The sequence below is a fragment of the Pituophis catenifer genome, unplaced genomic scaffold, assembly GCF_029215685.1.
Source record: "Pituophis catenifer annectens isolate HBS135680 unplaced genomic scaffold, rPitCat1.0.hap2 SCAF_2, whole genome shotgun sequence".
Taxonomy (NCBI): Eukaryota; Metazoa; Chordata; class Lepidosauria; order Squamata; family Colubridae; genus Pituophis; species Pituophis catenifer.
This window is the reverse complement of record NW_027256882.1, coordinates 2,808,917-2,826,440: the sequence shown is the minus strand read 5'-3', so window position 1 is coordinate 2,826,440 and position 17,524 is coordinate 2,808,917. Positions and strand designations below refer to the sequence as shown.

At 38.4% G+C, this 17,524-nt stretch overlaps 1 protein-coding gene across 1 annotated transcript in view; it reads left to right on the top strand.

Moving 5' to 3' along the window:
• LOC139311586 (zinc finger protein 208-like) overlaps window positions 1-17,524 on the top strand; it is a 43,988-nt gene that overhangs the window by 15,141 nt on the left and 11,323 nt on the right. Inside the window, exons 6-8 of the mRNA XM_070936050.1 lie at window positions 3,400-3,641; window positions 3,807-4,819; window positions 6,839-7,006. Coding sequence (XP_070792151.1) covers window positions 3,400-3,641; window positions 3,807-4,819; window positions 6,839-7,006 — 1,423 coding nt within the window. The remainder of the gene's footprint in view (window positions 1-3,399; window positions 3,642-3,806; window positions 4,820-6,838; window positions 7,007-17,524) is intronic.

Here is a 17,524-nt window from a genome sequence, read left to right as displayed (position 1 = left end):
TGTGTTTGAATTCCTCACCCCTCCCTTCCATACTTCTCTGGTCTTCATAATATTTTAAGATGTTCCACTAGTTCTTGCAGGACATTGTTCCATTATCCGTTCTAGAGCATAGACTGGAAACAGCCGTTCCTTTCTTGCACATTCTACGCTCATTGATGGATATTGGGGCATTGAAGTTGTTTTTTGAGAACAAGATTCCAGTTCATGTTGTGTGATGCATTTTTCTTTTCTCCTGCCTCCTATTTCAAGTCTTTCACTCTGCAGACCAGAGAACCTATGAGAAAGAGGAATCCATCAAATCCCCCTCGGGAGCTGTTTTCCAGGAGGGTCTATCATGAATCCGCAAGTGAGGACATCTCAGATGGTAATCAAAAGTCCACCCATTCCCAAGAGAGAGTCCCGCTGTCTTACCTTCTGTATCTCTTTTCTTCTGTAGAATGCCTCCTGCTATTTTGTTAATTATCCATTTAAAATGTTTGTCTCCCTCACAGGGAAGAATAGAACAAATTTGACTCCTTTTTATGGTGGTGCTGAAATTCTGGTTGAAGCTCCAAAAGTAAGAGAGGGATAATACAACACACACACACACACACACCCCACACACTTTCTTCTACAACCACTGGGTGGATTGGAGTGAGTGATAGGTGGGATTTCCATGGCCGATATCAGTTGATTCTCTCCAGATGCTGAAAGTCTTGTAGATGCATGGGGATAGACAGACAGACAGACAGACAGACCCAGACATAGAGTGGGATTGCTTCCTTTCACTGCTGATTTTTCTTCTGTTTCATTCACATGCAGGAAGGTCTCGTGTCCTTTAAGGAGGTGGCTGTGTATTTCTCCGAAGAGGAGTGGTCTCAGCTGGATGCTGACCAAAAAGCACTGTATCGGGAAGTCATGCTGGAAAATCATAGGAACGTGGCCTCTTTGGGTGAGAATATACAAAATTTTTTATCAGAATAAAAACTACAAATTTTGAAAAGAAAATAAAGATAGTGTAATGTGATTAATGAATAAGAAAGAAGTATGATAAAATTAGAAGCAAAGAAAAGACAAAGTAATAGTTGTCAGCACGTCAAGATGCATTTATCCTAGTGCTGACATAAGAAGGAGAACGCAGGCGTCTGCAACGGGACAGTTGCCTTTCACCTACTTATTTCCTCTGGAGATAATGTCCCCTAGGAGATGGATGGGAGGGGGGAAATTCTTTGAATTGGAGCAGTAGATTAGGGGTGAATGATTTGGAAGATGGCCAATGAATGCAGAGGAGTGGGGGAAGGAAGAGGAGGGGTTTTGGGTCAGCACGTCAGTGCCGGCTTCTTTCTTTCTTTTCTTTCTTTTATTAGATTTATATACCGCCCTACTCCCGAAGGACTCAGGGTGGTGAACAGGCACAAAATAAAACACATAGATACAAAAGTTAAAAGACATAATTAAAACCAGATTAAATAATTTAGCCCGAGACAATTAAAAAATCCCAATAATTTAAAACAGATTAAAATTTTGATTTAAAAAATTTTAAAACAGGGGAGAAAATTAGGCCAGGCCGGCTTGCTGGAATAGGAGAATCTTAAGAGCATGGCGGAAAGTCCGTAGATCCAGGCTGCAACGAGTTGGTGTAAAAAGTCTTGTGCTTAATAAAATGGAAGTTTGTTTTATAAAAGACTTTGTTTGCGATTCAATTTATTTGAAGACAGCCTGAAAACCTGACAATAGTTATATTTTCCACCCTCTTTCTAAGGTTACATCATTGTTTCCTCCTTTACGTAATTTATCCTTTCTCATCTTCAAACATAAATTTGATTACAAGCTTATTTTTTCTTTTTTTCAACCAAAGGTCCATCAGGGTTTCCAATCACTTAATAAATATAGATATTATCCTTTCCCTGATCAGAGTCAATTTAGTCATCATGGAGAATTCTATCATCTTCTTCAACCATTCCACCATTCTAGTTAATGTAGAGCCCTTCTAGCTTTTTGTTTGTAATACTCGGACTACGGTTATCATACTCAGAAACAATCTTCGATGACTGTTGATTATTGCCAACATAAAGTATTCTGATTTCAGTTGAAGTTCCCTGTATCAGTGAATGCCTTTGAATCCAAAGTTTTCCAGCTTTTTTACAAGGCCACCAAAGCACTACAAAAGGATCCTTTATCTTGTCCACATTTCCAATAATAGTTTGAGTTACATTTATACACTTTTGAATATTTTTCTATTGATTTTCATATTCTTCAGTCGGTTTAGAGGTTTTAGCCATTACATATTCTTTTGTACACAATTGAGATTCAAATTCGGTTTTATGTTGTTGAATGCTATAGTTCCCTTCATCTACCTATAATGTTTCTGATAATATGAGAACTATTTTGTTCTTCCGTTCTTGACTTCATTCGGTATTTCCAAAGCTCAAGTTCTAATGCTTCTCTACATGTTATGCATTGTCTTTCCTTGAAGCTTTTTTTTTTTCCTGAAATCCATTAGGATGTTTTTGGGCACACCTGAGTTTATATCTGTATCATATTCTCAATTTGGGATTTGTAACGTTATGGTTTGAAAATCTAGATTGATCCTAAATTTATCATACCACAAATATCCATGACATCCAAAGCACTGTCATGCCTTCCTAGTTCTAAAATTCTCTTATTTCTGAGCAACTCCCACTTCTTATACAAACCACAGCAGAATGCAAAATTGAATTTCAAATTGAGAAACCAAATCTTTCCATTTCCTTTGAAATTTGGAGCATTTGATATTTAATCAATGGATATTCCCTTGGCATAGAAACCTAGATGTATCTTCCAAAATTTTAATCAAGCAAGTCCAGATCAAATACTTGAAGAGTTTCTCTGCATCTAAGAAGATTGAAGCTGTTTGTTTTTCTTTATATTCCATCTTCCCCTGCTTTGCTCTTTGTCCCTAACATTATTTGCATTTTTCTTATCTTCTGAAGGTAATAATGGGGTGGAAGATGAAGATTCCAGAGAACTATTCCAAATGATCAGTCGTTCATACAGTATGAAGAACCCTACAATTCTAATAGAAGTAGAAAGCCATGAAAGAAACTACTCAAATAATTGGAATCAGGAAAGTTCACCTTCAGTTCAAGCAGCAATAAAAGCCTCTGTGGCCCAGCAAGGAAGAATAAAAAAGAAACATATTGGAAAATGCATGAAAGTATTCATAAACAAAATAGATGTAGATAAACACTGTCAAACCCAAATCAAAGGAGATTTTATATGTAGAAGCAATGGAAGAAATAAGAAATGGACCCTGTCTCTTCCTCATAAAAATGGGTCCTGTACATCTCAGAAAATAACCTGTGTAGGGGAGAAGCCACATAAATGCATGGAGTGTGGAAAGAGCTTTATTAAGGACAGTCAACATGAAGCAGAGAAAAGATATAAATGCATGGAGTGTGGTAAAAGTTTTCCTGAAAACAGTCAACTTGCACGTCATAAACGGATCCACACAGGAGAGAAGCCCTATAAATGCATGGAGTGTGGAAAGAGCTTCACATTTAGTACTTCTCTTACTTCGCATTCCCGGATCCATACAGGGGAGAAGCCGTATAAGTGCACAGAGTGTGGAAAGAGCTTCTCCCACAGTTCTTCTCTTACTCTTCATAAACGAATCCACACAGGTGAGAAGTATAAATGTATGGAATGTGGAAAGAGCTTCCGTAGCAGCAGTGGCCTTGTTTTCCATACAAAGATCCACACAGGGGAATGGCTACATAAATGCATGGAGTGTGGAAAGAGCTTTATTAAGAACTGTGAACTTATTTACCGTAGTAGGATCCATACAGGGGAGAAGCCATATAAGTGCACAGAGTGTGGAAAGAGCTACTCCCACAGTTCTTCTCTTACTCTTCATAAACGAATCCACACAGGAGAGAAGCCCTATAAATGCATGGAGTGTGGAAAGAGCTTCCCTTATAGTACTTCTCTTACTTCGCATTCCCGGATCCACACAATAGAAAAGCCATATAAATGCACGGAGTGTGGAAAGAGCTTTAGTTGGAGGAACAGTCTTACTTCCCATAAAAGGACCCACAAAGCAGAGAAGATATATAAATGCATTGAATGTGGTAAAGGTTTTACTGAAAATAGTAAACTTGCACGTCATAAACAGATCCATACAGGAGAGAAACCCTATAAATGCATGGACTGTGGAAAGACTTTCTCTCATAGTAATTCTCTTACTTCCCATTACTGGATCCATACAGGGGAGAAGCCATATAAGTGCACAGAGTGTGGAAAGAGCTTCTCCCACAGTTCTTCTCTTAATCTTCATAAAAGGATCCACACAGGAGAGAAGCCCTATAAATGTATGGAATGTGGAAAGAGCTTCCCTAGGAGCAGTGACCTTGTTCTTCAAAAAATGATCCACACGGGGGAGAAGCCGCATAAATGCATGGAGTGTGGAAAGAGTTTTATTAAGAACTGTGAACTTATTTACCATAGTAGGATCCATACAGGGGAGAAGCCATATAAATGTATGGAGTGTGGAAAGAGCTTTATTAAAAACTCTGAACTCACTTACCATAGTAGGATCCATACAGGGGAGAAGCCATATAAATGCATGGAGTGTGGAAAGAGCTTTATTAAGAACTGTCAACTTATTTACCATAGTCGGATCCATACAGGGGAGAAGCCATATAAATGTATGGAGTGTGGAAAATGCTTTACTGAGTCTAGTAATCTTAAATCCCATAAAAATAGCCACACAGGAGAGAATTCTTATAAATGTATGGAATGTGGCAAAAGTTTTTCTACGAAGACGTATCTTAATCACCATAAAAGGATCCACACGGGAGAAGCCTTATAAATGTATGTTGTGTTGAAAAGGTTTTATTATGAACAGTTATCTTATGTACCATAAAAGGATCCATACAATGTAGAAATCTGAAATCCGGAAAAAGCTTGAAGATGACCAATGGCAGTATTTCCATATATGAATAAATTTGGGTGAGAATCTGTTAAAATGTTATGTTTTAGTTTTTGAAATATATGCATTTCCTAATTACATTTACTGAATTAGGAAAGGTTTTTTTTGAGTCTGATCTTCACAACTTGAAGCCCAAGAGAAATGATTTTACTAATGGAACCCAAATGCTAGGCATGTTGTGTTGTAATTAGGAACAGTGGATTTTTGTAGCTACTTTCATTTGAAAGTCAGCAATGGCATTCCAAATAAGTAAAAGCATCTTTTTTCTTCATATTTATCCCACTTTCTATTGGATCATAAGAAAGCCCAAATTTTTTTCTGTCAAAGGCTTCTCACGTTATGAGAGAATAATCACACAGATATTAATTCGAGTATGAAGAAAGTTTCAGGATAAAGAATTCCTCATGAAAAGTCAGAAAGACGAGAAGATGAGAAACATTTCGCTTCTCGTCCAAGAAGCATCTTCAGATGTGAAGATGCTTTTTGGATATGTTGTGGCCCGTCAGCGGCCTGTGCAGATTGTAGCTGATTCCAACAACAAGGAGGCTGGTGTGGTGCTGCGCCAGCAGCCTGTGCAGCTGGCGCTCGAGTTGGACAGTGAGGAGGCTGGAGAAGATGTAGTGCCAGAGGCAGGGATTCAGCCAGGGCCTTCAGAACCTCCAGAAGCGCCTTTAAGTGAAGAGGACGAAGAGGAGGAGCCTTTTCTCAATGTACAGGCGCGCAGAGCTGCCAAAAGACAGGAGTGGCTCTTCAGGAGGTCTCCTCTAGAGTAAGGCTTGGGGCTAATTGGCCACTCCCTTAGCCTATTTAAGGAGGAACGCCGATTGCAGCAAGCTGTAGGGAACAACTTTAGTTCACTCTCCTTCGTGTTTGGATTCTCTGCAAAATTGCTTCTGGGCTTTCTGCCAACTCTAGTAAGATTGTGACTACCTTATCTTAGGATTCTTGTAGACTGTTAAGAAAGTTTATTAACAGCCTTTGTTTGAAAAAGACTGAGTTATTTTAGTAAATTAAGTTTCGTACAGACTTTGTGTGTGCTGCATTCTTTGGGGTCCATAGCTGGGGCAGAACAGGATAAGAAGCGAAACATCTTGAAGAAAATAGAAAGTCCCGTTGCCTTGTGAAAAAGTAACTTTGGGACCCTTTGACAAATTGAGGAGTGAACAGGGTTTGGATATACAAACATAGAGAAAGAAGATAGAAATATATCGATCAAGTAAGATAGAAATAGTTACAAAGCTGTAGTAATAGGAAGACAGTAAAATAAGTAAGGTGAGGTTAGCATTAATTTTACAAGTAAGGAATGGGAGTTTAAATGTGTCTAATAAAAATTTTTGTGGGAAAAACAAATGTTGTCTTTGTATATGTTTACCATAATTTTAAAAAGCCCTAACAATTGCTAATAGGCAAAAAAAATTGGAAGGATTTTGATGGGGGAGTTCATCTTCTGTTTGTGCATTAATTATACATATATACAACGAAATGAAATGAAACAATGAAAGCTGCTGTGGCCCAGCAAGGAAAAATAAAAAAAATGCATATATGCGAAAATATATGAAAGTATTCATGAACAAATTAGATCTAAATAAATAAACCCTATCAAATCCAAACCAAAGGAGATGATTATATATGTATAGATAAGGTAAAAATTACAAGTGGACCTTATCTCTTTCTCATAAAAATGTGTGCCATACATCTCAAAAAAGGATCCACGCAGGAGAGAAGCCACAAAGATGTATGGAGTGTGGAAAGAACTTTAATAAGAACAGTCAACTTACTTACCATAGAAAGATCCACTAAGCAGAAAAAACATACAATTGCTTGGAGTGTGGGGAAAGCTTTACAAAGAACAGTTAACCTTGACGTCATAAGAGATTCCACATGGGGGAGAAGCCCTATAAATGCATGGAATGTGGAAAGAGCTTCACTTGTAGTACTTCTCTTACTTCCCATAATAGGATCCATACAGGGGAGAAGCCATTTAAATGCATGGAATGTGGAAAGACTTTTAGTTGGAGCAATAAGCTTACTTCCCATAGAAGGATCCTCACGGGAGAAGCCATGTAAATGCATGGAATGTGAAATGATCTTTGCTAAGACCCACGGTCTTATTCCCCTTAAAAGAATCCACACAGAAGAGAAGATGTGTAAGTGCAAGGATTGTGGAAAGAGCTTTACTACAAATCGAACTTGCAAGTCATAAGATCCACACAGAACAGAAGCGCTATGAATGTATGGAGTATGGAAAGATCTTCAGTGAACTCTTACTGCCCTCTTTAGTCAAAGAGTAGGGGTTTTTTTGTAAATCACTTAAGAATTGCAGACCAATCAGGAATCATAAAAATCAGAAAGTTTTAATTTTAGCCACCCACATCAAAGCAGACCAAGCTACAAATTATTAAAAATAAACTAGAACCACAAATTTCTGCCCTTCAATTTCTCCATTTTTTTTTTAAAAAAAGTCCATATTCTTATTTTATTTTATTTTATTTATTTATTTATTTATTGCGATTTATGTGCCGCCTTTCTCCCTGGGGACTCAAGGCGGCTTACAAAATGACAAATTCCAATACAAATCACAATGAAATAAAATTAAAATCAGCGACCCTATTAAAAACAGTTTAAAATTATGACAGTATACCCCCAAATGGACCAGTTGAGTTGACGAAAGAGCCACGTCTTCAGCTCGCGACGGAAGGAAAGAAGGTCATTTTAGCTTGCCTTAGAAGCCTTCTTCCTTGTTTAAGAAGAAGAGACCCCTAAAATCATGCAGATCTTCAAAAAGGAATAACAGGTGTAGCTAAATACAGCCTCTGTATTAATGAAGATTAATAGTCTTTAACAATTATTAAATGAAAGGCACAACATACTGCAATGAAATACTGGGTGAGCGTGCCTGAGGGTTTTTGGCAGTTCCAATTCCACTGTCATTGGATTTAGTTTAATTTAGTTTAGTTTATTTGATTTGTATACCGCCCTACTCCCGAAGGACTCAGGGCGGTGAACAGCCAACCAATAAAATACATAAATACACAAAATTTAAAAACCAGATAAAATCAAATTAAATCATTTTGGCCCGGATAATTTAATAATTTGTCCCCAATAATTTAAAAACAGATTAAAATTTACATATTAAAAGAGGGAGGAGATTAGGCCAAGCCCGCTTGATGGAATAAAAAGGTCTTCACAGCGCGGCGGAAGGTGCGCAGATCCGGGATCCTCCGTATCTCTGGGGGGAGCTCATTCCAGATGGTAGGTGCCCCCACAGAGAAGGCTCTCCCCCTAGGGGCCGCCAGCCGACACTGTTTGGCTGACGGCACCCGGAGGAGTCCCTCTCTATGAGAGCGTACTGGCCGGTGGGAGGCTATTGGTGGTAGTAGGCGGTCCCGTAAATAACCAGGTCCTAAGCCATGGAGCGCTTTAAAGGTGGTAACCAAAACCTTGAAGCGCACCCGGAAGACCACCGGGAGCCAGTGCAGCTCACGCAGGAGAGGTGTCACATGGGAGCGCCATGACGCTCCCATTACCACCCGCACGGCCGCACTCTGTGCCAGTTGGAGCCTCCGGGTGCTCCTCAAGGGGAGCCCCATGTAGAGAGCATTACAATTTGGACAATTGGGAAAGGGCCTATGTACTTGGGTCCAAGTTTTTTACAGCGTTGACTCAGATTCAGGTACTGTATTTTTCGGAGTATAAGACACACCTTAATTTTTGGCAAGGAAAATAAGAAAAAAGCTGATTGGCAGGTAGATCGGCCTCCCGGAATACCCCCAATCAGCTGTTCCCAGAGGTGAATTTTAGCAACAGGTTCCTTGGTTGTGAGCTCTGTGCCTTGTTTTTTTTTCTGCCTCTGAAATTTCTGAAACTCTGATGCCTATGCATCAGTGATTACAGAAGAGGAGGATGTTTAGCTAAGATTATCTCATGTACTATAAATTAGGGTAGGAATTTAGTAATTAAAAAGTGTCAATTATCATGTAACAAATGTATGTTAACCATATATGGAAAACTGCTGTGCCAGCAGAATCCTTTGTCTTGGAGATGTATAAAAGCAGTTGTATCAGAACTCTTCCTTTGTTCAGAATTGCAGATTCAAATCTGGTTCTGAAACTGCACAATAAACTGACTTTGGCTGACCCAGGAATGTTGTTCAGTCTTTTCTTTCTACAACAGGGTAGCTTAATTACCAAACGTTTTGCATTTAACCTTTCTATATGCATTTTTTGGAGTGAAGGAGGAACTTTTTTCCATTTTGTGCACTTTTTTTTAACTTCAAGAACATATTTCTGTATTGTGTAGCTGTATTGGTTTAATTTGCATACTTCAACCTTCAATAAAATTATTGGAAAAAATGAGAGAGAGAGAGAGAGAGAGGGAGACCCTATTTGATCAATGCCGCTGCAATGGTACACATATTGGGAAAAAGTCAATAGTATTTTGAGTCTCTGGAGTAAAAATAATACTGAATTCTATTTCCAGTCTTTTTCTTCACTCCCTCTACACAGAGACCTGACATTCGCTAGAAATCCTGAAGATGGAAGGCGGAAGACATTATAAAGTTATCAAAAGTAGTTGGGTTGAGAAAGTTTGTGATGGGGGGGAGGGTATATGGCAGCTTCCTTCCTTTTGCTCCCCCCTCCAGAAAGATGGTCCCTTTCCTACCCTCGGCATGAGCACGTACATTGATAAATTAATAATAGATAGATAGAATAGGTAGATAGAATGGATAGATAGATAGATAGATAGATAGATAGATAGATAGATAGATAGGATAAAGTAGCTGGAGTGGGGTAATGCAGTGAACCAGAAAACACAGTTATAGTTGATTAGTCTGAATCTGCACTGTGATTGGTTGTGAGTGTGGAGTGGAAGTTTCCCTTCATTTCCCACTTCATATTGGCACTATGAAAACAAAACCAACTCTAACTATTTCCCATGGTTTCAACCACAATTAAAGAATAGATGGCTACGTCCCCAATTGTCACAGGTCAAATTGTCCAAATAGGCATTCTGGCGTTTCTCTGGTAACTCCCCTCAGTCCCTGGCCAGCAGCTGGTGAGATGACCTTGGTTCCCATGGGACGATGTGTTGTTACTGTTGCAATATTTTCAGGATCAGACTCAATAATGATAATAAGAGTTAGAGGTTTAAATATATTTCTCTTTAATTATAACAGGCATTCTATATTCACTGAATATTCACAGATAGAAGCAAGGAAAATGGTGAAGGTGGCTCCTTATATATACAAGGGGTGGAGCCAAGAATGGGAGTGGTGAATTATGAATACATTAGGAACCAAAGAATAAGTTAACCCCCGATGTCCCATATATACATTATTTACACATTAGGGAATAAGGCATTTACATCTCACAAATCCCCCTCTAAATGCCGGTTCGCTATACAACACCAATTACATTCAGATTCAGGACAATATAAGACATATAATTTTGATGTTAAATATTTGTGCTGTTTAGAAGGTAAAGGCTTCGTCAATATGTCAGCTAATTGTTCAGAGGTATCACAATGCACTGCTTTGATAAATCCATCTTGAGACAATTGTCTCACATGCTTAAATTTTATATCTATATGCCTGGACCTTTGTCCAATGGCGTCGGATCTGGATATTTCAATGGCTGCTTTATTATCTTCATGCATAACAAAAGGCAAAGCAGGTTTTTTCCAAACATCTGAAATCAAATCATTAAACCATACAAGGTTATTTGCAGCTTTGGACAAACAAACATATTCCGCTTCTGTGGTCGAAGTGGCTACCAGTTCTTGTTTACCAGTGTACCAGTAAACTGGACAGTCATTTAATAGGAAAATATAACCAGAAGTGCTCTTTCTGCATGATATATCTCCAGCCCAATCCGCATCTGCGTAACATGTAAGTTTTGGTTCTTTATCATTACTAGGTTCTAATACTAAGCAAAAGTCTAATGTACTTTTCAGATATCTTAGAATTCTTTTGACTGCTTCCCAATGATACATTGTTGGTTTGCTAACATATCTTGACAATAAGTTGAGTGGTAATGCAATATCTGGCCTGGTCCAATTAGATATATAAAGAAGTGAACCTATGACTGATCTATAAAATGTATTATCCTTGAATTCAGGGGAAGATTCATCAGTGTTTCTAAGGAAATCAGTTTGCATAGGAGTGTCACAGTGTTTGGCATTGTTTAAATTGCATTTGTTCAGAAGTTCAATGATTTTATCTTTCTGAGTAAGTTTGAATCCCCTTCTAGTTTTGTTAATTTGTACACCAAGGTATTTGTTTACTTTACCTAGAGATTTCAACGAGAAATGTTCGTTTAGCTTATTTACAAAGGTTTCTCTTCTCTCCTTGTGTTTTCCTATATATAAAATATCATCTACATAAATTAATACAAATTCAATATGATCATCACTCTTTTTTACAAAGAAACAGTTATCAGCAGTGGTAGCGTTGAAATCCATGGTCTTAAGTACTTTTACCAAGCAATCGTACCATCTTTTGCCAGATTGCTTTAATCCGTATAGACTCTTGTTCAATAGCCAAATTTCATTCTTATTAGTGTATTGACTGTGTGGTGCTCTTACATATATTTCCTTATCTAGTTTTGCGTGTAAATACGCAGTCTGTATGTCATATTGAAATACATCAAGATTGAGTGCAGATGCCACTACTAGAGCTGTTTTAACACTCTCTGTTCTCACTGTGGGGGAGTATGTGTCAGTGTAGTCCTCCGGATATTTTTGTGCATAACCTTGTGCAACCAATCTAGCTTTGTATAGAGTATTGCCTCCTTCTAGATTCTTAATTTTATAAATCCACCTGGTACCTATAATCGTTTTATCTTTAGGTGCAATCGCAGGTGTAAACACATTTAATCCTTGCAAACTTTCCATCTCTTTTTTCATAGCTAGTTCCCATTTTTCTTTTTCTTCACGAGGGAGTTTTAATACTTCCTCATATGTATTAGGTGTCATTTGTTCACCATCCATATGCATTATGTAATCTCTGTATTTATTTGGTACTTGATTTCTATTGTTTCTAATAGCTCTTTCGGGTTTGCTATGGTTATCATGCAAATATCTTGCTTCCTTTTTTGTTAATGTGTCTGTCTTTATTTTGTGCTGACTATTTGTCCAAGTTTTGGTTTTGTTTTTATTTTTGTTGATATTTTGATTTTCTATTGTCCCTTCCTCACAAGATTTTGTATCTTTGCATTTATTTGGAAATATTTCATTAAGATGTAATTTAGACCAATTGGCCTGTTCATGGAACACAGCTGTTCTGGAGACTATAAATTTGTTATTATTATCAATGAATCTGTACCCTTTGGTGCCAGTTTCATATCCCATAAATCTTAATCTTCTGGATACGTTTTCTCCCTTTCTTCTCAACTGCTTAGGTATGTGTACGTCTGCAGTGACTCCAAATATGTGCATGTGTGCTAATTTGGGTTTCCTATTATACATCACCTCATATGGTGTTTTATTCACAATACTGGACCAGGTTCTATTTTGAGTGTAATTTGAATAATGTAAGGCCTCTGACCAAAATTGTTTGCCTAAACCAGCATCCTCTAATGTGCACCTAATCATGGTTTGTAGTGTGGAATTCTTTCTCTCTGCAATCCCGTTTTGGAACGCAGAAAATGGACTAGACTGAAATGTAGCATTCCTCTATCCTTTAACCATTGGGAGAATTCTTTAGACATGAATTCACATCCCCTATCTGTCATAATTTGTTTTATTCTGATATTATGTTGTGTTTCTATGCGTTTGTAGAATTCCTTAAATTTCTGAAAGGTTTCATCCTTGTGTTTTAATGTGTAAACAAAACCATAGCGACTGTAATCGTCTACTATTGTTAGGAAGTAACGTTTTCTATAAGTGATTGATGGAGTTAATGGACCAACTAGGTCCATATGTACTAAGTCAAAAATTTTGTTAGTTGATCTGTTGGATTTTTTTGGTCTGGGACTAGTTTTTAGTTTAGTGGATTTACATACTGAGCATTCCAAATAATTTTCACAATTTTTTATTTTGACACCTTCTGCGTGTTCAGTCATTTTTTGTACTACAGGAAAACTTGCATGTCCTAACTTCCTATGCAAGATGTGAGCACACTCATCATGAATTGGTTTACCTATTCTTGGTTTCTTCTCATTGTGTGTATTTGCGTGATCATGAGATATTTTACATTCATCATTGTCACTGTTACTAACATTTTCATCATCTGCCTCAATACAATCTTCCATATTTGAATCAATGTTATGTAACCATCTTTCTTTTGTTATTAGATAGGGTAGGCCTCCTTTAATCATCACAGTGCCTACATTTGTTTTGTCCTTCTCTAAAGTTGCTTTCCCCTTTGAGAAAACTATATTGATGTCAGAATCTCTGCTTAGTTTTATGGCACTTAGTATGTTATGAGGTATTTCTGGAATTAACAATACCCCCTCTATTTTTCCTAGGCCAGGCAAGGTCACATTTCCTCTGCCTAATACTTGAACCTTTTCTTGATTAGCTACCTTTATTACAAATTTATCTTCTGTAAATGAAGACAATATATTTTTGTTATTAGTGGTGTGGTTGGTTGCCCCAGAATCAATAAGCCAATTATTGTTCTCATTTTGTTGTGTTTTAGTGCTGTCTTGTTTATTTAGTCCATTCAGTGAACCAGATTTTCTCTCTTTTGAATTTTCTCTACCCCCTCTACTATCTCTGTAATTTGGTGGGCTTCTATATTTATGTCTATCTGTGGAAGACTGTCTATAATTGTATTTGCTCCTATACTCTGACCTATGTCTCTCCTTTGAGATTTTGGGACAGTCTCTTCTATTGTGTTCCCTGGACCCACAATTATGGCATTTAAAAGCTTCATTGTATTTTTCCTGGAAAGCTACCTTCCTAAAAGATTTGTGTTCTGTGTGATTGCTGGAACGATTTTTTCTTGAATTGTCTTCTGCTATCAATTTGTTAGATAGACTTTCTATGGATAAATATCCTAGATTGATGGTGTCTAAGTGTGACATAAAACTATCCCATGATGAATCAAGTGAATTGATAATAACACTTTTCATTGTTTGATCTGAAATCACTTCCCCCCTCAAATGCAGCTCAGCTCTTATTTTGTTTAGAGATATCAAATGCTCACTTATGGAAACCCCTGGTTTTACTCTGGAAGAAAAGAAATCCTTAGACATTCTTGTAGTGGTAGCTACACTATCGCTGTGAAACAGATTAAACATGCATTGAATTATTTCTGAAACAGTTAGGTTTGGTTTGATGCTATGATACATTGTAGGAGACACGCTAGATATTATTAAGAAAAATGCTCTATGATGTAAACAATCTATTTTTAAAGTCCAAGGTCTTCTTGGAGGACTAGTGATAAAGAATAGCAAATTTTCTTTCATAAAGACAACCTGGAGCTGTTGATACCATTCTTGCAAATTAATGCCATCAACTCTAAGTTTTGGGAAGTCACTGGGTAAGTTTCCCACATTATTTTGTTCATTACTTACAACCTGAGGTAGTCCGTGGTCTCGCAAGTGCAGGAAATTGCAAAACGGCATGGGGATGCTCGCAACGAGTCTGCGCGGTTCTCTGGCCAGTTCAAGTCTTTCCGGACCGTCTACGTAGTTTCGCACATGCGCGTTGCTCATTTCTTCTTTGGCGTCGTCGTGGAAGGTTCTCTCCATTGCAGCTCGCTCGCTCCGCTCCTCTTCAGACGAGTCGGTTTCTGGCTCGGTTTTAGGAGTTTTGATGGCGGTGACTGCTCTTTTCTTTCTTTTGTGTGCGTTGGTACTTGATCCGGTCTGCGGTGTAGGGCGGAATCGACATGGCTCTCTGGGCTCGGGCGTCGTCGCTCTCGAAGTCAGGATGGGAGCGTGCAGGTCTTGAGGTATCGGCTTGTTCTCTAGCTTCTTCGTTGTCGCTTTGGAAATTTTTAATTTTGGCCCAAATGCAGCAAAAAGCGTCTTCATTGCTGACTTTACTTGGGATTTCGTTAAGTCGTCTTCGCTTTCTGATTCTGGTTCTTCTGAAGAGTTTGAATCTTCCTTTTCGCTTTCGTTGTCTGATAACGTTTTTCGCGCCAGAAATTTTGAACTGAGCATTTTGATTGGCTCTGCTTCGCTCACTTTGGAGGCTTGTTGGAACCAAGATGGCTGCCATTCAAAATTTCGCGCGGGATCACATCTTTTCTTTTTCATAACGACTTTCTCTGTAGTCATATCACTCACAGTTTTTTGGTCTTTGGGTTTCTCTTTAGCAATGTTTTTCTCTCTCGCTGCTCCGCTGTTTTTCAGCATTTCTTGGAGATTCGCGATGAGGCTTTCATCATTCTTCTGGCTTTTTAATAGTTTTAATATCTCTGACCTGAGTTCGTTATTTTCTATTTCGATTTCCTCCTGGTCATTATTTTCATTTATTGGTTCTTCTTCTTCAGTGGTGTATTCTTCGGATTCTCTCGAAATCGCGTTTGTGGATTCGTTGATTATTTCTTGTTCAGTTTCTATTTCTTTGCTGTAGGCCCTGGTGTTGGGCCTATCTTTCTTAGACATCTTTAAGTATTTATTGAGTCAATTAACCATCCTCTGCTACCAGCTTGTTGCAATATTTTCAGGATCAGACTCAATAATGATAATAAGAGTTAGAGGTTTAAATATATTTCTCTTTAATTATAACAGGCATTCTATATTCACTGAATATTCACAGATAGAAGCAAGGAAAATGGTGAAGGTGGCTCCTTATATATACAAGGGGTGGAGCCAAGAATGGGAGTGGTGAATTATGAATACATTAGGAACCAAAGAATAAGTTAACCCCCGATGTCCCATATATACATTATTTACACATTAGGGAATAAGGCATTTACATCTCACAGTTACTGTCTGGTCTGACACTTCAAATCTCTCCCCCAGGGGTGAAATGTAAAATTTGTTACTACCAGTTCTGTGGGCATGGCTTGGGGGGGTAACGTGACTGGGTGGGCGTGGCCAACTTTTTTTTTTAACTTTTCAAAGCATTTTTTCTACAACCTCTTCAGCCGAAGAGGTTGCAGAAAAAAATGCTTTGAAAAGCCTCTGACGATCCCAGCTGAGCTGCGCGATCATCAGAGGCTTTTTTTTTTAACTTTTAAAAGCATTTTTTCGGCGGAAGAGGTTGTAGAAAACATGCTTTTAAAAGTTAAAAAAAAAGCCTCTGATGATCGTGCGGCTCAGCTGGGCATGGTGGGGGGGGGGGGGTTTGCAGGGATTTTTGTTACTGGTTCTCGAACCACCTGCCATCGCTACCGGATCGGGCGATCTGGTCCGAACCAGGAGCATTTCATCCCTGCTCTCCCCCCTCCCATACTGTTGGCAGCTGAAAAATGGAATGATGGCTATGGCAGGCCTGGTCTGTTTCAAAGTTGACAGTTGTGTTCAGAGATAATTTCTGTAAGAAGTAATCACACACACCCCCCATCCTAGAGATTGAAATATTTTGGGGGTTATTAAAAAAATATTAAAAGAGGTGGAATATTATATTTCCCCAAAGGAGAAATGGAGAAACATGTTCTTAAAGGCAGAAAGCAGCCTCAGTCCCTTTCTCAATAGCCTCCAGCACATGCCTAAAGTCTTTAGAGATGGATATTTTGTGGTTATTAAGAAAGACTGGGCCATTCTATTCATAAACAAAACACACAGAAGGTTGGAGCCAAGGGTGGGCTCTACTTACCTTTAGTACTGGTTCACATTGCACCCACGTGCACGTGTTCGCTTTGCTTGTGCACGCCCGCACTCTTCTGCGCATGCACAGATCACCTATGATGATGTCCGGGTCAGTGGGTGGAGCCTCCCACCGGTTTTACTACCAGTTCTTGCGAACTGGTCCAAACCGGGGGCAACCCACCACTTTTTGGAGCTGATGGGATTAAAATTTACATCCCCCACCCAAATTCTAAGAACAGGACATGACCTTTAGGACATAATAGGATTAACCTACCACCATTAGAATAGCAAAAGGCACAAGGCTCACTACATTGCACAACCCCCTGCAGCATCTCAGAACCCTATAAAAATCCACCCATTCCTAAACCAAGGGGTCGGCTGTCCCAGAACTACATGCTGTTGTTAGTTCTGCTCATCAGTAAACAGAATCCTCCTTTCCAATCAGCCTTCATTTTATTTCCAATGCCCTTTTTCCCGGCTTCGAACATGACCAGATTTTTCTTCCAACACTTGGTATATACAGTTGTTAAAAGAGTTGGATTTTGAAGTGAAAGGAGCTATACCAGTATTTGAAGATAACACAACATGTATACAAATGACAACAGGTGAGAGAGTAAAAACCAGAAGCAAATATGTTGACATAAATTATTTTTTTTTATTTTTCAAAAACAAAAACAAGACAGAATACAAAAAACATTATCATTCCATACTATCAAAGACAGTGTATCAGTCGGTGGTATTTTTTGTGCTCCTCCTCACTTCAATTTATCACTAAACATGCTAACTTATTTCCAGAAACTTCAATGTCCATTTATATCATAATTATTTCCAATTCTTATTCTCTATCCATTGATAAAATAAATCCCAT